At 54.5% G+C, this 20,001-nt stretch overlaps 4 protein-coding genes across 4 annotated transcripts; 3 read left to right on the top strand and 1 right to left on the bottom strand.

The window, feature by feature from the left end:
* The first annotated feature begins 754 nt into the window (after nucleotides 1-754).
* Nucleotides 755-6,316, top strand: B0T23DRAFT_228289 (uncharacterized protein). The gene is made up of 2 exons (XM_062833835.1): nucleotides 755-3,586; nucleotides 3,645-6,316. The coding sequence occupies exons 1-2, from the start codon at nucleotides 955-957 to the stop codon at nucleotides 5,822-5,824; spliced, it is 4,812 nt and encodes a 1,603-aa protein (XP_062689106.1). The 5' UTR covers nucleotides 755-954; the 3' UTR covers nucleotides 5,825-6,316.
* A 100-nt stretch (nucleotides 6,317-6,416) lies between these two features.
* On the top strand, nucleotides 6,417-9,342 carry B0T23DRAFT_387883 (P-loop containing nucleoside triphosphate hydrolase protein). Its single transcript, XM_062837710.1, has 2 exons — nucleotides 6,417-6,643; nucleotides 6,744-9,342. Coding segments are annotated over exons 1-2 (2,508 nt in total). The 5' UTR covers nucleotides 6,417-6,641; the 3' UTR covers nucleotides 9,250-9,342.
* A 153-nt stretch (nucleotides 9,343-9,495) lies between these two features.
* B0T23DRAFT_365152 (UDP-glucose:glycoprotein glucosyltransferase-domain-containing protein) lies at nucleotides 9,496-14,656 on the bottom strand. The gene is made up of 2 exons (XM_062836359.1): nucleotides 14,135-14,656; nucleotides 9,496-14,075 (listed from the first exon to the last, which is right to left on the bottom strand). Exons 1-2 carry the CDS (start codon nucleotides 14,281-14,283, stop codon nucleotides 9,719-9,721), a joined length of 4,506 nt encoding a protein of 1,501 aa, XP_062689104.1. The 5' UTR covers nucleotides 14,284-14,656; the 3' UTR covers nucleotides 9,496-9,718.
* A 639-nt stretch (nucleotides 14,657-15,295) lies between these two features.
* On the top strand, nucleotides 15,296-19,819 carry B0T23DRAFT_228242 (coatomer WD associated region-domain-containing protein). Its single transcript, XM_062833834.1, has 7 exons — nucleotides 15,296-15,484; nucleotides 15,567-15,616; nucleotides 15,733-15,859; nucleotides 15,928-16,228; nucleotides 16,309-16,547; nucleotides 16,610-19,291; nucleotides 19,365-19,819. Exons 1-7 carry the CDS (start codon nucleotides 15,455-15,457, stop codon nucleotides 19,605-19,607), a joined length of 3,672 nt encoding a protein of 1,223 aa, XP_062689103.1. The 5' UTR covers nucleotides 15,296-15,454; the 3' UTR covers nucleotides 19,608-19,819.
* Nucleotides 19,820-20,001: the final 182 nt, after the last annotated feature.

Here is a 20,001-nt window from a genome sequence, read left to right as displayed (position 1 = left end):
GTGGTACCTTGACCGTGCGGAGCGAATCCCCGCACTCCCGCACAGGATCTTGGGTCCCGTCGAACGCTCCGTCCCGGTCAGGCACTGCATTCCATTCCGTCCCCTTGAGACCAAGTTTTTTTTCCTCTTGTTTCATACTTACCTTAGTAGGTACCTTAGTCAACCTCCGTCAAGTCGGAGTTCGAGTGCGGTTGGCTCAGTTCACTCGGTCTCTCGCTCTCCTCGTCGCTGCAGCTTTAGAAGTAATGGGAGGCACAAGGCTTCTACTTTTCAAGGAGACTCCAGTTCTGAGTCCGGGGAAGGAAATCTGAAGTTTCCATGCCAGCGATACCCCACTTTCAGCGCCGTGCTAGTAAGGTGTCATGGATTACCTAGAGGATCAGCCTGACGTGACCTTTTCAACCCAAGTTTAATTTCAAATCCGTCCGACCATAGTTTGTCAAGAATTGACAGACAACGAACCGGGTTACCTAACTTTAGGCAAGTCGCCCGGGTACACCAACTACATGTAGACGGGAGGTATACTCAGCAACAACGAACCGACTTGACCTAACCACATACCCTCCACGACATCCCACCAATTGTCCAGTCCCTTGGGGGGGCTACTCTTTACACGCCCACTATACTGCCCGGTACCTACCTCTACATCCGATCCATCCACATTGGGTTCTGCGCAGCGGGTTCCTGTGTCGTTCCTCGATCGTCGTCCGTGGATGCCCCTTGCACCGCGCCAATAATCAGCCCGTTTGATTGCGCGCAACGGGGATTGGCTTGGGCGCGTTCCAGTCTCTCCAGTTTCGCTCCAGTGTGGATGGCCTCGGTAGCCTGTCACTGCTTATCCCAACCTAATCCATCCCGGTCTCTTTACTTTTTTTTACCTTCTGAGTAAACGTGTGTCTTGGGTCTTGCTTGCCTCGAACTAGACCAGAGTGGCTCCGGCTGCTGTACACCACAATGCATTCTCCAGATACGGCGCGCCCAAGTGCGAATGCGAGGCGGAACCACAACCAGCACCCTGACCCAAGGTTAGACTTGAGGATCAACACCAGAGATACTCCGACTCCCCTTTCCCATCTCGGCCATCACACGAGCCATCACAGGAGGCACAGCAGCGACGACTTTCTGCAAACCACGCCCGCGCAGCACCCCTTCCTCCACCCGTCCACGCCCCCCAAGCGCAAAAGTGGAAGGTCTCCCTCTGGTGCCCGCTCGCTGAGGGACCCTGTGCGGAACGCCGCCGATATCGAGTCCTTTCTTCAAAGCCTCAGACCCGTCGACACGAACATGTCGAAGGAGTCCGATCCCTCCGAACGCCCCTCCGAACCCTCCCCCGAATCGACGCGCCCGCCCCATCGCGACTCGCACGACCTTTCGCTCTCGCCCCGCCAGTTTACCCGCGATTCCCTGGTCACAAACATGCTCCTGGGACTCGACAAGCTGTCATTGGAGCAGATGGGCACCTCGTTCGGCGGGTCACGGAACGCCTTTGACGATTCCAACATCTACTCGTACGGAAACGACACCGGTCGCACAATGTCGTTCAACTCAAGGGCAGGTCGTGGACATGCGTACACTTACAGCTCGGATTACGAGGCAGAGGATAGGTCGTCGCGCAGGCGCCGGAGTAACAGCAGTTCGGGCTACCAATCAGGCCTGGGTCGCATCAACAGCATGCGCGAGCTGGGTGGCACGCCACGGGCGATACATTCGAGAGGCGGCAAGGGCAGCAAAGGCAGCAGCACTAACAGCATAGACCCAGGCTATGCGCAGGTCCTTGGCAGCCAGCGCTGGGCCCGAGGCATTGGCAGATCATCCAGCTTTGATTGCGGCGACGCCAGGCCCTCCACCAGTCAACAACAGCCTCCGTGGCACATTGAGTTTTCAAAATCCCTTTTTGACAACGGCCACGAGCACGACTACGATGCCGCGCCTACCCCTCACGTCCCCGCCGGCCCACGAAGGCTGACTACCGTCCCGTCATTGCCCGTTCTTGCGCCTCTAGACACAAAGAGCAACTCCAAATTAACGCCCAAAGCCCCGGGTATTGATCGCCCACGCAGCATGAGATCTTCAAAGAGCGCATCGACGGTGCGCCAGTCCGAAGTGAAATACAATGCCCAGCGCGATGTTCCCTCTGTTCCTCCGGTTTCTATTCCTCCTTTTGACGTGGACGCAGCGCCTGCTCCCCATGTCGGCTACGAGAAGACCAAGGATACTATGCTTGAGAACCCGATAAGCGCCATACACCAAGCCATCCAACAACCAAAGGAGAAATCTGGCTTTTTCCGCAAATTGTTTGGCTCGTCCAAGGCCAACTCTCAAACTCCGCCCACGTTCCCATACCTCTCATCGACAGCCAACGACGGCTCGAGCAGTAAGGTGAATTCGCTCAAGTCGCCAACCCTCCCACCTGTTCGCGAGCCACCCCAGACCGTCACACATACGCTGCAAAAGAAGACTTCGTCCTTTTTCAAGAGGCGGAAGCAGTCCATCACGGAACTGGAACTACCGCCGATCCCTCATTTACCGAACAAGTCGCCAGCCAGAATGACTCTGGGCAACCGAGACACCCTGATGGCTAGGCCGGAGCCGAGTCCCATGGGCGGCAGCTCAAGGCGGGCTATGGACCCGTTCTTGCAGGATAGTCCTATTATTGAATCATTTGCCGATGCCCCTCTACCGTCGACAGAGGCTTCTGACTCGGGCGCGCCATACAGATCTTTGGAGGATTCTCCCGAGATCAGACGGAACAAGGATAGTTATCAAAGAGGATTCTCTCCCGACTACGAACCGAGTCCAAAAGCCGTGATACGCGCCATCGACCCTAACTCTTCTAGCGACTCGGTTGAAGCCAGACAGCCTCGAATAGAAATGCCAGGCAGGCCAGCGCTCGATCGAACCATGACTTCACCCCCGAGATCATTCTTGCGCGATGATAGCGAGAGCGAATACAGTCCCGAATCAAAGACAGTTTCTCGCACCGAGTCTCGTAAACTAAGCCTGAGGCCGGGTCAAGCAAAGGAAAAGAAAAGACGATCCTCTTCGCCGACGGTGTCCAAGTCGAAGAGCTACCCTAGCCTTGGCAAGTCAAAGGAGGACTTGAAGGCTCCTGCTCGTCAGAACTCCAAGATGTCCTCCAAGGCGAGCAAGAAACCCAGCTTGCCTAGTTTACGGGTAGATAACACCGAGCCTAATTCGCTGGGCTTGGGCGCAGGTGGCTTGAAGACTGCCGAATCAATCAAGCCGGCCAGCAAATCAGAACTCGACGAGCCCGAACAATTCGTGGTCGGCGACCCCACCGACGATGACCGGCAGAAGGCGCTCAAAATTTACGAAGGTAATGAGGACTTCATTGCCAGAGACAAGGCGGCCGCATGGATGGGTGAGGAGGGTCCTGTCCGGCAACGCACGCTCCGGGCGTACATGGAAAACTATGAATTTGAGAACATGAGTGTTTGTGCTAGTTTGCGACAGCTTTGCAACCGCCTCCTTCTGAGGGCGGAAACCCAGCAGGTTGATCGGATTCTGGTCGCTTTCTCCAACCGATGGTGTGAATGCAATCCCAATCATGGGTTCAAATCAATGGGTAAGTCCTTCTTGGAATGCAATCGAAGTGTTTCTTGCGCTGACAATCTACGTTACAGACATCATTCACACCATTTGCTACTCCATCATGCTCCTCAATACGGACTTGCATATGGCTGATATTGAACACAAGATGACCAAGAGCCAGTTCATCAAGAACACCATGACCACGATCCGACAGGCACTCGAGGATTCAAATCCGGAAGCATTTGAACGTCCCAGTATTCTACCTGGCAAAGGTGCTAGTCTTGGCGTTGAGGGCAACCGTCGCAACTCTAGTGAAGATAACAAACACAGTTTCAGACATTCTTTCAAGCCGCCAGCACGGCCGACGTCTGGCTTTGGTACAATAACAGATTCGTCTACCGCTGACAGTTGCGGGCCTCTCGTAAGAGCGCCCTTTGATGGGCCCCTGAAAGGATGGGAATCGCAAGTCGAAGCAGTCCTCAAAGACATTTACTCATCCATCCGCGACGAAAGCCTGCCGTTATTTGGCGGTGCCACCAATACGACGGGTCTCTCAACAACCGCCCAAGGCAGCTTGTCGGTTATGGGTGTGCTCAAGCGGAGCCCTAGTGTACTGAGTAAAGCGCCATCGGAGGGTATGGCTTCCACTCGGGGTAGGATTCCCGAAGGGCCCAAGGCGAATTCATCCAGATGGAACTCAAAGAGTCGGTCGCGACCAAGAGGCTTTGGAACTAGCTTTAATTCGAGCCGGACTAGCTTTGACGACGGAAACTCACTTTGGAGCCCCACCGAATCCTCGGCGACCTGGAGCAAAGCGTCGCTGGGTAGGACCCATACGACAATGTCCATGGACTCTTTTGGATCCTCCTTCCGTGGCGACTATCAGCAATCGATTGGGTTTGCAAATGCGCTTAGTCAGGCCATCATACGCGAAGACAACACACTTGATCTCGCGATTAGCAAGACGGAGGATTTCAACGCCGGGGAGCTGCTGGAAGATGAGTCCCTGGAATTAGCCGGTCCTCCATGGGTCAAGGAGGGTATTGTTACGCACAAACATCATATGGAAACCGTCGATAAACGGTCCAAAGAACGCACATGGAACGAGGTCTTTGCAGTTATCCAGAAGGGACAGCTAAGCTTGTTCTCCTTCTCTCCAAACAAATCGACGAGCAGGAAAAGGGGAATGCGCAGTAACGCACCAAAGGGAGGAGTTGTTGGTGGTGGCAACTGGCAGGACAATGCGGTAAAAGTGGGCACGTTTTCGCTGCGCCAGACACTGGCGACGATTATGCCGCCACCAGGCTATTCGCGAGCCCGTCCGCACGTCTGGTGTTTGTCGTTACCTAACGGGGCACTCCATTTGTTCCAGGTCGGAACGGCCGAGATCTGCAGGGAATTTGTGACTACAGCCAACTATTGGAGCGCGCGGTCAAGCACCCATCCCATGATAGGCGGTGTCTCCAATATCGAATACGGCTGGAGTGATGCGGTGATCAACTCGACCCGGGTTTCTGGCATCCAAAGTAATGGCGACCTGAACAACACAGGTGGCGGCGGCGGAACTACCGGGCGTCCTGCTAGCAACAGCGTCAGCAGCAACTACAAGGGCCATTCACGCCCTGGCAGCGCAGCAAACGCGGCATCGGCAATGGCAGCGATGGCGGTTTCCAGCACGATCTCTGGCAGCCGTGCCTCGCTCCATAGTCGACGCAGTGTTAGAAGCTCTTCTTTCGACTTTGGTCGGCCGGGAAGCTCGGCCAGCAGCGGCGCCCTCGGTGTCACATTCAGCGGCCCCGGCGCACTCCCCCGTCCCAACCACGCATCATCGTCCTCGAAGCTACCAGGTGATAAGATTCACATTGCCGAGTGGACACCGCCCTCGCAGTCCCTTCGGCCCAGCACCCTTTCGGAGCGTGAACAGTTTGGGCATCTCATCGCCTACGTCAGGAGTCTTGAAGAAGATTTCCAAAAGCATAATTCGCTCAGGAGTCCTATGCTTCTGGCATTCTCGCCTCGATCAGTGAACGCGGCCAAGGCGATGACCAACTGGGAGAAGAAGAGCCAGCATCTCCTCAACGAAATTGTGAAGTACAGGACGTATGTAGACAGCCTGCGCGAGGCAGATATCAGGAGGTCGGAGATTTACCGTGAAAGGGAGAATGCGAGACGCGCGGCAAGGGGTGAGGATGTGGTTGACAGTGATGGAGAAGGCGAACCTTCACCTGGTGAGGTCATGGATGCGTCGCTGGAAAGGGAGGTCAAGGGCTAAGGGACAAAATAATGGATGGACGATATGGTATGTCGCGAAGAGCTTGGGAAAGAAAGAGAAAGAGGGGACAAAGGCGTTTAAGGCAGATTTTGACGAAGATGACAAGCGTGACTTTATGGGGACTGGGATCTTTTATCGCTAAACACCACAAACACACACACACACACCCACTTCCTTTACGTTATACCATGGCATAGAGCAAGCGAGCATGCATGCATGACAAATTCTGTCTATCGTTACTTTCTGGGGTGCTTACGACTTGAGAATACATATTTAATACCTTCCTGGCACTTGTCGGTCTGGACCATAGGTCTCACTGAGGAGCATGTGTGAATGCCCTCAACATAGAACGACGACGACGGCATTGGTAGGTGTAACAAACAATGACCAATCAGACGAAGCTGTGAATGATGCAAAAGTGGAGACGAATGATCAAGGGTTAGGATTGGCCACACACTGTAATTAGCAGTCTAGTCTAGTCACCTAATAGGGAAATCTTGGCAAGATCATGTGACACCGTGTGAGGAAGGCGCGATTCGCCCCTCATCCTTCCGATCTTCGCGTCTGTGTTTAGTCAACATTGTTAAGGTAAGCAGGCGCCAATCGCCATCTTCCTGCCTGTAGCCCGCTTCTTAGTCTTTTTGCGGTGGTTTTTTTTGATTCTTCCCCCCTCATTTGCCTTCCGGATTTTTCGGTCATTGATCTTTTGAGTGACGGGCCTGGAATAAAAAAAGACACAAAAAAACAGGCCAAGTGTTGTTGCTAGGCGCTAACGAGGCCGTTGCAACAAAGCCCGTTCCTTACCTCTACAGCGAAGATGTAAGCAGACACCGTAACCTCCCCATGTATTCCTATTACCATTGATCACCAACATCACCACTCTCAGCACCCGGCTACTAACACCCCTGGATCTCGATAGGACAGCATCCATGGTCTCAACACCCAAGGCCGCCTCCAAGGACAACAGCACCAACAGTCTCGCTCTCACTCAACGCAGCAAGTTCCCCACACCTCAATCCCTCGATAAACTCACCAAGCCGTTCAAATGCCCCGGCTCCGCGACGCGCACCGTAGCCGTCGACCGGCCGGCACGAAAGCGCAGAAAAATCGATTATAAAGGTGCTGGTGGCGAAGACGACGAGGATGGCGCCGACAAGCCCTACACCAACGCCGACCGGCTCGCCCTCGCCAACCGCGACGCCAACAAGTTCCCCGTGTTCGCAGTCAAAGACAAATCACAGGTATTTCGCAAGGCGTTCTCCGTGCCGCTCATCAACAAGAACACGACCGCGTACAACCCAAACCGCCCCCCACCCACGCTCGGCCTGAGACAGGGCGCCGTCTTTGTAGCTAAGCCGCTGCATGACCCGTGCGACGAGTTTGCTATTGTGCTGTATGATCCGACAGTGGATGATAAGCCCAAGGATACGGCGCCAAAGGCCATTGAAGAAAAGAAGGAAGAACCAGAGGTCAAGGTTGATGCGCCGCTGGTGCACAAGAGTCTGGCGGAGATTCTGGGCATCAAGAAGAAAGTCGAGGGTGAGCACCCTCGTGTCCCGGTGGTGATTGATCCCAGGCTGGCTAAGGTGCTGCGGCCGCATCAGATCGAGGGTGTCCGGTTCATGTACCGGTGCGTGACGGGCATGATCGATGAGAAGGCGAATGGTTGCATCATGGCGGACGAGATGGGCTTAGGAAAGACGTTGCAGTGCATCACGCTACTGTGGACGCTGTTGAAGCAGTCGCCGGATGCTGGAAAGTCGACGATCCAAAAGGCGATTGTGGCGTGTCCATCAAGTTTGGTCAGGAATTGGGCGAATGAGTTGGTCAAATGGTTGGGCGCGGATGCTATCACGCCCTTTGCCATTGATGGAAAGGCCTCAAAGGAGGAGTTGACGAGGCAGCTGCGGCAGTGGGCGATTGCCAGTGGACGGTCTGTGACGAGACCGGTGATTATTGTCTCGTACGAGACGCTAAGGCTTAATGTGGACGAGCTTAAGGGGACTCCCATTGGGTTGATGCTCTGCGACGAGGGTCATCGCCTGAAGAACGGAGACAGTCAGACGTTCAGTGCCTTGAACAGCCTGAATGTTTCGAGGAGGGTCATCTTGTCTGGTACACCCATTCAGAACGACTTGTCAGAGTACTTTGCTCTGATCAGCTTCGCCAACCCAGATCTCCTCGGTACTCGTCTCGAGTTCCGCAAACGTTTCGAAATTCCGATTCTACGCGGCCGCGATGCTGACGCCTCAGAAGCTGAGCGGAAGCGTGGTGACGAGTGCCTGGTTGAACTCCTTGCCATCGTCAACAAGTTCATCATTCGCCGTACCAACGATATTCTCTCCAAGTACCTCCCCGTGAAGTACGAGCACGTTGTCTTCTGCAACCTCGCTCCTTTCCAGCTCGACTTGTACAATTACTTTGTCGCCTCCCCCGACATCCAAGCTCTCCTGCGCGGCAAGGGCTCTCAACCTCTCAAGGCCATCAACATCCTCAAGAAGCTTTGCAACCACCCAGACCTGCTCGACCTGTCGGCCGATCTGCCCGGCTGCGAGCAGTACTGGCCAGAAGACTACGTTCCAAAGGAAGCGCGCGGCCGCGACCGCGACGTCAAGCCTTGGTACTCCGGAAAGATGCAAGTGCTCGACCGCATGCTCGCCCGCATCCGCGCCGACACTAACGACAAGATTGTCCTCATCAGCAACTACACCCAAACGCTTGACCTCTTTGAGCGTCTCTGCCGCAACCGGCAATACGGCTGCCTCCGACTAGACGGCACCATGAACGTCAACAAACGCCAAAAACTTGTTGACAAGTTCAACGACCCGGAAGGCGACGAGTTTGTCTTTTTGCTCTCTTCCAAAGCCGGTGGGTGCGGCCTCAACCTGATCGGTGCCAACCGACTCGTCCTCTTCGACCCGGACTGGAATCCAGCAGCCGATCAGCAGGCGCTGGCGCGTGTGTGGCGCGACGGCCAGAAGAAGGACTGTTTTGTCTACCGCTTCATCGCTACGGGTACCATTGAAGAGAAAATCTTCCAGCGACAGAGCCACAAGCAATCCCTGTCGTCGTGCGTCGTCGACAGCGCCGAAGATGTGGAGAGACACTTTTCTCTGGACTCGCTGCGCGAGCTGTTCACTTACAGACCCGGGACCAAGAGCGATACCCATGACACGTTCAAGTGTAAGCGGTGTAAACCGGATGGTAGGCAGTATATGAAGGCGCAGGCCATGTTGTATGGCGATACTAGTACTTGGAATCACTTTGTTAATCATTGGGAGGGCGGGGACGTGGCGGGTAAGAGTGGAAAGGGCGGCGACCCGAATGGTGGTAGTGGAGGGATGAAGAGCATTCATGATCATTTGTTGAGGCAGGAGGTTGGGGAGAGGGATGTTAGTGCTGTGTTTCAGTATATTTCTCATTGAGCGGATGGTGTTTCCTTTCTTTTTTTTTTTCTTTCTCTCTAATTGAGGAGGGCGGGGATGCTGGGTAAGAGGGTGCGTGCAATCAACGCAGCCTGATGGAGTTTTGGGTGTCGTCGGATGGTGAGATTTAGCTGAGAAACAAGTATCATGTAGCGTACGGTGTTTGGGTGTTTCGGGTGTGTTATGGGAGGATTTTCAAATACACAAATCGTTAGACATCGTAACAATCATCACACTACGTAAACTATCAGTAGCATTCATCCTTCGATCAGCTGCTGGGGTTGGTAAAGACTCCAGTGGCGGTTTGTTGTCTATATAGCGCAGTATCTGATATTCATGCCCTTCAGCTGGTTATAAGAAGGGCCAGAGAAGTGGTTTGTATATCATCTGTCAGATGTACTATAGGCGCACGTTACATTAACAGGACTAACTAACACCCACCCATGCCATGACACCTCGCTTTGCAGATCTACAACTCATCAATGACATGCTCCTTCTCCTCCTCATGTTTTTCCTCCACAATCACTTGCTCCTCAACCTTCTTCCCCTCCAAAACTTCCCCAGCCTTCTTGTCTTCCTGCTCCCTGACCCTCTTAACCAACGCCGCAACCTCCTCGTCATAAACCGTCCACTCAGGCACCTGTCTCCTCGCCCTCTCCAACTTGGGCTCCTTCGTCATTGGATTATTACACAGATCAATCGTTCTCGCCTTCGTCAGCGTCTCATCAGAACACCACGTCTCGCACCACAACCACTCCTGCGGCAGGCTCTTGATCGGGATCTGGAACTGCATATGATTCGGCAGATCCTGGTCCAGGTTGGCCAGACTATTCGGGTCCGCGCTCAGCGTATGATACTGCTGCCTCAATCGATCGCCAGCGGCCAGCTCCCTGAAGCGGCGCAGATCAACCACGTACAGCGCCGAGATGTGGTACGGCTGGCCCCGCAAGTAGTTGGCCCAGTACCCGGTCTTCCAGAAGCGGAAGCCTTCCATTTCCGTTCTCGAGTCGCACATGGGCGTGAACCCGTACGGTGCCCCCTCCAGGTCGAGGCTGACGAGGTCGTACATGTCCGTGCGGACGATCTGGTCTGCATCCACGAAAATAACCTTGTCCAAGCTCAAGGGGAAGAGGACGTCCAGAAACAGAATCTTGTAACCCCAGATTTCGCGCTGTTTTTCCGATTGGTGCCGTAGCCAGTGCGGCCATTTGTAGGCGACCATTTCGTATTTGAACCCATATTCGGCAGCCAGGTGGGGGAGGAAGGATTTGAATGAGGGGGACAGGAATTGCTCGATGAACCAGAATTTGACCGTGTGGTCTGTGTGCTCCATGACGGAAAGGATCATGATGGAGAGCATGCGCTCGTACAGATGGCCGGAGGCGACGGAGAAGATGTTGATTTCTGCGTGTTCGGTCTCGGATATGGACTTTTCGGCGGGCTTCTTGGCTCCGAAGAGGCCCTCGGCGAATTTGAGACCCTTGGAGACAAGGGATTCGTCATGGGGCGTGGTCTCGTCCTGAAGAACGTCTTCGCGCTCCATGCCTGGCTTGCGCGTTAGGCGGGGGTAGAGCGTGGCGCCCTGGAAAGACAGCAAGGCGACCTCGGTCGTTTCGTCGCCGGGGACGGGGGACCAGCCTTGGGCGCCGACGCTGTCGAGGGTGAAGATGTCGGAGCTACGGCCCTCCATGAGGTGGATGTTGTACATGCCTGGGTTGGCCTTGAATTGGAAGTAGCCGAGATTGGCCATGATGATGGTGTCGGCGAAGTGGGGGTGTTTCTCGGTTGCTAGGACGAGCTGCACGCCGCGCGGAGGTGAGCCGGACGGGAATTCCCGGGAGTGACCCTCGATTAGAATGTTTTCCAGCTCGTAGATGGCTTCTACGTGCTCTGTGTTTCTCTTGGCCTTGATGTCCTTGAGACGAAGATTGTCGAGATCGTCGACGGATACTTTGGACGCGACGAGCCAAGCAGGCGGGACATCCATGCCGGCAACGAGGAGGGTCTCTGGTGGCACTCCGTTGAAGGTCGCCGACAAGGCTTTTACCTTGCCGCTTTCATCGAAGCTGGGAGCAGATTCCAGGACGTAACGGTAGAACCTCTTGACGGGGAGCTCCGATAGTTCAGTCTGTGGATTGACAAATACTTGCAGATGAACACCCTCAAGTTCGGAAAGGACCTTGAGGATGGGAGCCCACTTCTGACCCATCTCACTGGCAGGGTTGATGACCGCAACAAAGAAGATCGTGGCGGTCTCGGGGTTACCGACATGGAAGGAGGTATATGTGGTGTTTAATCTGTTATAAGCCGTTGTTCTGATGGGCGGGGCAGAGTCAAAGATACCCTGAGGAGTATCTGAGATGCCCGAGAGAGCAGTGACTGAGGTCAGCTTGGCAGCAGCCAAAGGTCCAGAGACCTTATCAGTCAGTCCAAGATCCTCGATTGCCTTGTAAACCGGAAGGATGCGGTTCATACGTTCCGTTCGGAGGAACTCAGCAAAATCCTCCTTAACGAAGTCATTTGCCGACGCGATAGGACCAACGATGCGGCCATTAAGGATGAGCATATTGTCTCCAGACTTCAAGTTAAAGCTAGAGAGGAAGCTAGCAAGGTCGGCATCAAAATCCGCATCCGCCTCAGGCTTGCCCTCCTCGAGGATAGTTTCAAGGTCAACAAGGCGGGTAACCTCCAGCAGACTGCTCTCCTTGGCCTTGACGCGCTGGTTCATGATAGAAGGCGAGTTGGTCAGGTCAGCGGGGTTATGAACGATATCGAGGCGAACTCCTTGATGTTCCTGACGGAAACGCAGCGCAAAGTAAAGGAGTTTCTGGCCCTCCACGCTATTGAGGTCTGTGACAACTGTAAATACTGCCCAGTCTTCCTTGAGGGCAGTGTCATCCGCTTCAACCACAGGCACCTTGCTGAACAGACGTTGATGCTCGCTATACACCTTGTTGACATTCAGGACCTTGACGGCGTTGGCATCTTCGGGGTATATGAACGTATTGCGCCGGGCAATGGCGTTCTCTAGGAAGAAGCCCGGGACATTGGTGTGATCATTGACCTTGTTATAATAAACCGCCTGTTGCAACATCTGGAGGTCCACCATAAGCTTATGGTTCATGTTCCGTAGCCAGTCTTCTTCACGGGGGATGGCGAAGCCGTTTATGAAGGCAGGAGGAATGTCGGTATCAGCCCTGAGGCGTTCACACCAGTGCTTCGCGCGGTGGACCTGCTTTTCCAACTCCTCGGAGGCAAAAATGTCCTTGAAAGGTAGCGCCTCATGGTCTGGTCGAATCTCACGGTCCTTGATGGCCAGATTGAAGATATCCTCGTTGGGCTTATCGGTGCTGGAGGCTTCAAGAGACTTTTCCAGGTAGGTAGACATGGCAGCCAAACCATACGTGTTGAGAAGATGGTACAGGACCTTTGCCTGTTCTACGGCCTCGCCTGTGGGAGTTAGGGGGACAAGGCCAAACCGGACGGGAATGCCTCGCTTCATGAAAGCAAGGAGCTGTCTGGTGACTAGGGTGACATCCTCGGCCCTGGAGAAGTCTACAGGAACAACAAGGTTGAAAAGGTTCTTGCGAACTTGAGGCAATCCTTGTCCAAAGTGCTGAATCAAAGCCCAGACCGACGGAGAATACTCGGCGTACCGTTTGTCCTTTTCAATGTTGTTCAGCCAGATAATGACCTGACCACCCTCGGGCTCATCCCGCCAGTCGAACCTACGAGGCTCTTCCTCGGTGGCCTTTGCGGCGGCAACCTCGTCATGACCCAAAAGGGAAACGGCTTGCTGGCCAGTCAGGCCCAAGTCCAGGGCACCGTTGATGAGTTTGCGTTCCCGGCGAAGCATGTCTACAAGCCCAAAGGGCTGGACCTGTCTGTCTACCATCTGAACACCGTTCATCCACAGAACGTTGGCACCTGGTGGCACCAGCAGTTGCCTGTTGTACTCATGTTCGGCCAAAAACTCCTTGGACACGTTGTGCTTTCCAAGCTTGGTCGAGTACTTGGGGAAGTCCTGTGTAAGTTTAAGCAGGGTATCAAACGGCGCTTCGCTCTGCATAACGAAGGATGCCGCCTTGACAGCAAGGGGCGAAAGCTCGGACTTTTCAAGGGGCTTGATGTCTGCGACCTCTTCATCCTCGTCCAGGACAAGCTCGGAATCAGATCTAATGGTCTTTTGGGAGTCATCTCCGGTGGCCTTGTCACCACCAGTATCCCTGTCATCAATGACGATGTAGTCTGTCCTTTTCAGCGTAAGCTCAACGCCAAAACCGTTGACCGCGAGCGCATCATCTGATTGTCCAAGGCTTCTCTTGTAACGCAGCCGATACGAAGCCTCTCCTTTCCGAGCAAGTTCCATGGCGGGCTCGTGATATTTCCCAAAGGCAGGGGAGGTGATGTCGGCATAGAGCACGATTTCCTGATGGCCACTACCGAACTGTCTGTCAAAAGGCAAGGTACGCTCTCGGGAGTTGCTGTTGACATGGCCCGATGAAGCTTGGAGGCTGGCTTTGCAGTATTGCTTCCCGTTGTATAGAAACCACAGATCACATCCGTCCTCGTCGGCCACTACATATGGCTCAACAGCGGTGGTATAGTACTGATAATGAGCCTCGACACGGGGCGCAGCGGACCGCAACGAAAGAGCCAGCTTGAAGGTCGCCAGCGCCTCAGGGTTCACATGCCCATCTTCTTGAAGAACCTGGAGGAACTTTTCATAGAGCTCTTTGTCGGACTTGGCCTGGGCAAAGTCTCCCTTGGCAATGCGGTCCAGCAGTGGGAAGTAGGCAGTAGCATTCTCGGAAGCCGCGGTTTCGCTGGATTCGGATGTGAGAATGGTCCGGTGCGGGTGAAGTGGGATGGTCAGGGAACTTACAGGAGCTCTACCAGATACGGAGGTGAAGGAAACGCGGCCTTGAGTGCGACGTCTACAGAGGGAGAAGCTGCAACGTGGTGTGAGGGAAGCCATGTCGCCGTGACAAGGGCTGCCGCGAGACCCCACGGCAGCTGGGAGAGGCGGATCATGGTTGTCCGGACCAGGAAGCAGGTTTATTTATGGTGACGCAGGGAGGTAATGCGCAGGTAGAAGATTGCTCGATGAGACGGCTGCCTGTTTCAAAGCTCAATCATGAGTGGGATGAGAAAAGGTGCCACGTTGGATGCCACCAACGTCAAACGGCCCAGCTCGAATGTGGTGTTGGTGGTGATGGTGTTTTGTAAACAAAACGGGACAATGTAAGAGGTCACCGGTTTACTCAAAAGGGTTCAAACAAAATAACAACCTCAGCAATCTGGCACAGTTACCAGATACACATGGAGTGGTAAAATTGGGGATAGCTTCACAAACAAGTTGGCGCTGAGGTTCCTGCCGTGTGAACACCTCGCCCCGGCTGTTCAGTTGTAGTGAAGCAACAGAGCTCGCCCAGTTCGGTCTAGCGTCTGACTGAGGGAAGCTGTGTACAGGTGGCCGCCAGGGTTCATCCGTCTCACATGGGAGGTTGTGGCTGGTGCGACCCTTGACTTGCGGCCCCTTAAATGAGGCTTACGCATGCCGTAGCCCCTGAATTGCGGATCCTCTGTGTGTTTATGGCGTGGCGGTGCACGAATCGATGAGTTCTGCCGCTGAGGCCACGCCAGTCGTGTCTGCAAGGCCCCAACTAACTCAGCTGCAGTGGACAGACAGGTGCTGTGCGAGTGGCAGCTGCAGCGCCCGCCAGCACTGAATGGCCCGGGAGGTGAGGTGCGATGGAGATGCCACGCTTCCCTACCAAACACACAGGTAAGGTAGTATCCTAGTAACAGGAAGTGTGGAATTGAAGCCGCCGCCCGAGACCGTCCACTCCAGCACCTCAGCTCCGTTCCTGATTGTGAGTGGCATCCATCGCGGACCTTTCGAACGACTGGACCTACCTACACTGCTCACTCAGCCTACCTCGACACTTCCTTTCCACTTTGGCTCCGTTCATTCCCCATCCCTCCCACGCCCAAACCACCACCACCACGCCGCCGCCGCCACCCCTCCTCCTCCTCCCACCCCCCGAACGGCAATTCCCATCTGCCATAGTATTTTGCGACTTCACGGTGTCTCGGCTGATCGCGTCCTAATTCCCCCCGTCTCCCACTTAAATACTTAATCCACCTTTCCCACGTTGATGCCGGGAGCTTAGGCTGTGCTCCCCTTAAAGCCACTGGCAAGATGCAGGCCTCCTCGGGAATGCTCACCAAAGTACGTTGTTTGTCGTCCACTCTCCATGCGCCTTCTCCCCAGCTCGAGCGTGTCTAACATCTTACCTTACCCCTGTGCGCAGTTCGAGTCCAAGTCGTCGCGAGCAAAGGGCATCGCCTTCCACCCTAAACGGTCAGCCTCTCCGTCCCCCGAAAGAGCAGAAGCTCCCCCGTCACTTAACCCTTGGGTCTTGATGTCTACGCTTGTCAAGAAAACCAAACGCGAAACTAACATGGCCTTGCCTCCAGACCATGGATTCTCGTCTCCCTCCACTCCTCCACCATTCAGCTATGGGACTACCGCATGGGTACCCTGATTGACCGATTCGAAGAGCACGATGGCCCCGTCCGCGGCGTTGATTTCCACAAGACACAGGTGAGCTCCCTGTTCCCTCGATGCGCCGAACCCGAGTTATCGACAACTAGCTTACACATCCGTTACAGCCCCTCTTCGTATCTGGCGGTGACGACTACAAGATCAAGGTCTGGTCTCTCCAGACTCGGCGCTGCCTCTTTACACTCAACGGCCACTTGGACTACATCCGCACCGTCTTCTTCCACCACGAGCTTCCTTGGATTGTTAGTGCTAGTGACGACCAGACGATTCGGATATGGAACTGGCAGAACCGCTCCCTGCTTTGCACCATGACGGGCCACAACCACTACGTCATGTGCGCCCAGTTCCATCCCAAGGAGGACCTCATCGTTTCCGCCTCCCTCGACCAGACTGTTCGCGTTTGGGATAGTACGTGGTGCCTTGGCCGGGAAAGATGGCATGGATATCTGCGGAATACAAGGATGGCTGACCATTTTGTCTTGTCACAGTCTCGGGCCTGCGCAAGAAGCACTCCGCGCCTACGTCCATGTCCTTCGAGGACCAAGTTGCTCGCGCCAATGCCAACCAGACCGACATGTTCGGCAATACCGACGCCGTTGTCAAGTTCGTTCTCGAGGGCCACGACCGCGGTGTGAACTGGGTTGCCTTCCACCCCACTATGCCCTTGATTGTGTCCGCCGGTGACGACCGCCTTATCAAGCTGTGGCGCATGAGCGAGACCAAGGCTGTACGTGTTGTGAGGATTTGTGCATCTGATGACAACTTGCTGACTGAACCAACCATCCATAGTGGGAAGTCGATACCTGCCGCGGCCATTTCCAGAACGCCAGCGGCTGTCTTTTCCACCCCCACCAGGACCTCATCCTTTCGGCCGGCGAGGACAAGACGATTCGCGTATGGGATCTTAACAAGCGTACCGTAGTCAACACCTTTAAGCGGGAGAACGATAGGATCTGGGTCATCGCTGCTCATCCGGAAATCAACTTGTTCGCTGCTGGTCACGACAATGGTGTTATGGTGTTCAAGCTCGAGCGCGAGAGGCCCGCTTCTGCCGTTTATCAGAACAACATCTTTTACATTACCAAGGAGAAGCACGTCAAGATGTACGACTTCCAGAAGAATGTCGAATCGCCCACGCTTTTGTCGCTCAAGAAGCTCGGAAGCCCTTGGGTGCCCCCAAGAACGCTCTCCTACAACCCCGCGGAGAGGTCAATCTTGGTCACTTCCCCGGCGGATGGTGGATCGTACGAGCTCATCACCCTTCCTCGCGATGGTTCTGGAGCTATCGAACCCACAGAATCCAAGCGGGGCCAGGGCAACTCCGCTGTGTTTGTGGCTCGCAACCGTTTCGCTGTTCTCAACACTGCCACCCAGACCGTCGATATCAAGGACTTGACCAACAACACCACGCGATCGTTCAAGCCCCCTGTTGGCACTACCGACATCTACTTTGGCGGCACCGGCAACCTCCTCATCATTACTCCGACCGCTGTTCACCTCTACGATATCCAGCAGAGAAAGAGCACTGCCGAGCTGGCTGTAACTGGCGTCAAATACGTTGTCTGGTCTAACGATGGTCTTTACGCCGCTCTGCTCAGCAAGCACAATGTGACAATTGTGACCAAGACCCTGGAGCAGGTTAGCACTCTACATGAGACTATCCGTCTCAAGAGTGCTGCGTGGGATGACGCCGGTGTTCTGCTCTACTCGACTCTCAACCACGTCAAGTACACGCTTCTTAATGGCGATAACGGCATCGTTTGTACCCTCGACCAGACTGTTTACCTCACCCGTGTCAAGGGTAGAAACGTGTACTGCCTTGATCGTGCTGCGAAGCCCAAGATTTTGCAGATTGACCCCACCGAGTACCGCTTCAAGCTTGCGCTAGTCAAGCGTAACTACGAGGAAATGCTACACATTATCCAGAACTCGAGCTTGGTTGGCCAGTCAATCATTGCCTACCTTCAGAAGAAGGGCTATCCTGAGATTGCGCTCCAGTTCGTCCAGGATCCTACTACCAGGTTCGAGCTTGCCATTGAGTGCGGTAATCTCGAGGTCGCCGTTGAGATGGCCAAGCAACTGGACAAGCCCAAGCTCTGGACGAGACTTAGCCAGGAGGCCCTCGCCCATGGTAACCACCAGATCGTGGAGATGTGCTACCAGAAGCTCAAACACTTTGACAAGCTTTCGTTCCTCTACCTCACCACCGGCGACCATGACAAGCTCTCGAGGATGGCCAAGATTGCTGAGCACCGTGGTGACTTCACTTCGAGATTCCAGAACGCCCTTTATCTGGGAGAGGTCCAGGACCGAATCCAGATGTTCAAGGAAATCGATTTGTACCCCCTGGCCTACATGACTGCCAAGTCTCACGGGCTTGAGGACGAGTGCCAGGAAATTTTCGAGGCTACTGGCCTTACAGAAGACCAGCTCTCGATGCCCACCCTGGGTGAACCCCTTACTCCGCCCAAGCCCGTGGTTCCCACATACAAGGCTAATTGGCCAACAAAGGCGGCCTCGCAGTCCTTCTTCGAAAAGGCCCTGCTTGGCGAGGTTGAGGGCTTGTCTCTGGAAGACCAGCCCTCTGCCGCTCCCAACGGTTTAGGTCTTGAAGAGGGTGGTGCCGATGAGCCTGCGACCAAGAAGGCCGGTGCTCTTGCTGAAGGCGATGAGGACGAAGATGCTGCGGGCTGGGACATGGGTGATGACATTGTTCCTGAAGTCGAGGAGGGCTTCGTCAACGTGGAGAGCGCGGATGCCGGCGGTGCTGCAAGCAGTGAAGCAGATCTGTGGTCCCGGAACTCACCGCTTGCAGTTGATCACGTCGCTGGTGGTTCTTTTGAGTCGGCAATGCAGCTGCTCAACCGCCAGGTTGGCGCTGTCAACTTTGCTCCGCTCAAGCCTCGCTTCTTGGAGGTTTACCAGGCATCCAAGACTTATCTCCCTGCCGCGGCTAGCCTGGACCCTCTCGTCAACTACGTCCGCAGGAATCCCGAGGAGACGGATCCCAGGAAGGTTCTCCCTATCATCCCTAGGGACCTCGAGTACCTTGCTTCTAATGACCTGCAGCGCGGTTATGACGCGATGAGGGCGAACAAGCTCGAGGATGGTGTCAAGATCTTCAAGGGCATTCTGCATTCCGTCCTTGTCAACGCTGTAGGCAGTGATGGGGAGGTGGCTGAGGCCAAGAAGCTCATCGCTTCAGCCTGCGAGTACTCGGTTGCCATGTCCATCGAGTTGGCCCGCAGGCAACTCGGTTCTCCGGACCAGGTCAACAGCGATCCCTCGCTCCAGAAGCGGAGCTTGGAACTGTCGGCCTACTTCACCATTCCCAAGATCGAGGTTCCCCATCGCCAGCTTGCCTTGCTTAACGCAATGAACCTGGCTGTGCGGAGCAAGAACTACAGCTCCGCCCTTAGCTTCGCCAACAGGATATTGGCCAACGGAGGAGCCACCAAGATCACTGAGAGCGTATGTGATCACCTACATAACCTTACCCTTTTGTTTTTTGGGTAGAGACACTGACATGTTTGAAAAATAACAGGCCAAGAGAACCAAGGCGCAATGCGAGCGCAACCCTCACGACGCCGTGGAGATCGAGTTCGATCAGTTTGCCGAGTTTGAGATCTGCGCTGCCAGCTTCACGCCCATCTACAGCGGTACCCCTTACGAGGAGTGCGCATTTGACGGAGCCAAGTACCACACCAAGTACAAGGGCACGGTGTGCACAGTCTGCGAGGTTTGCGAGGTCGGAAAGCACGGTAGTGGCCTGAAGCTGTTTGCTTAAAAGGGGTGGGTGTGTATGCGGTGGGTGCTGCACGATGAAGGGGGTTTTGATGACAAGTAAAGTAGTAGTTAAAGTACAGTTAAAGTAGGTATAATGATCGCGTTTCTTGCTTTCTTCTGCAGGAAGAACAGGGGAGAAGAGAAAAGGAAAGACAAAACCATTTTGGACGCGCCTGTTGCATAACAATTACTGCCTGCCACCAAGTAAGTTCGTGTGCTATAACCCGAACATAAAAGTCGTTGTCACCTGAACTGTCGATTAGATAATACTATGCCAGACGCAAGCCGTGATATTGTTCATCACGTTTGTGTATACATATAGGCGACACACGGAACACAACGGTAAGTAGTGTATCTGTACGTGGCCTCTGTTCTGCCTATGTAGCTAAACCTCT

Source organism: Neurospora hispaniola (assembly GCF_033458365.1).
Source record: "Neurospora hispaniola strain FGSC 10403 chromosome Unknown B0T23scaffold_8, whole genome shotgun sequence".
Taxonomy (NCBI): Eukaryota; Fungi; Ascomycota; class Sordariomycetes; order Sordariales; family Sordariaceae; genus Neurospora; species Neurospora hispaniola.
The sequence above is the reverse complement of the archived record's forward strand: the minus strand, read 5'-3'. Positions and strand labels throughout refer to the sequence as shown.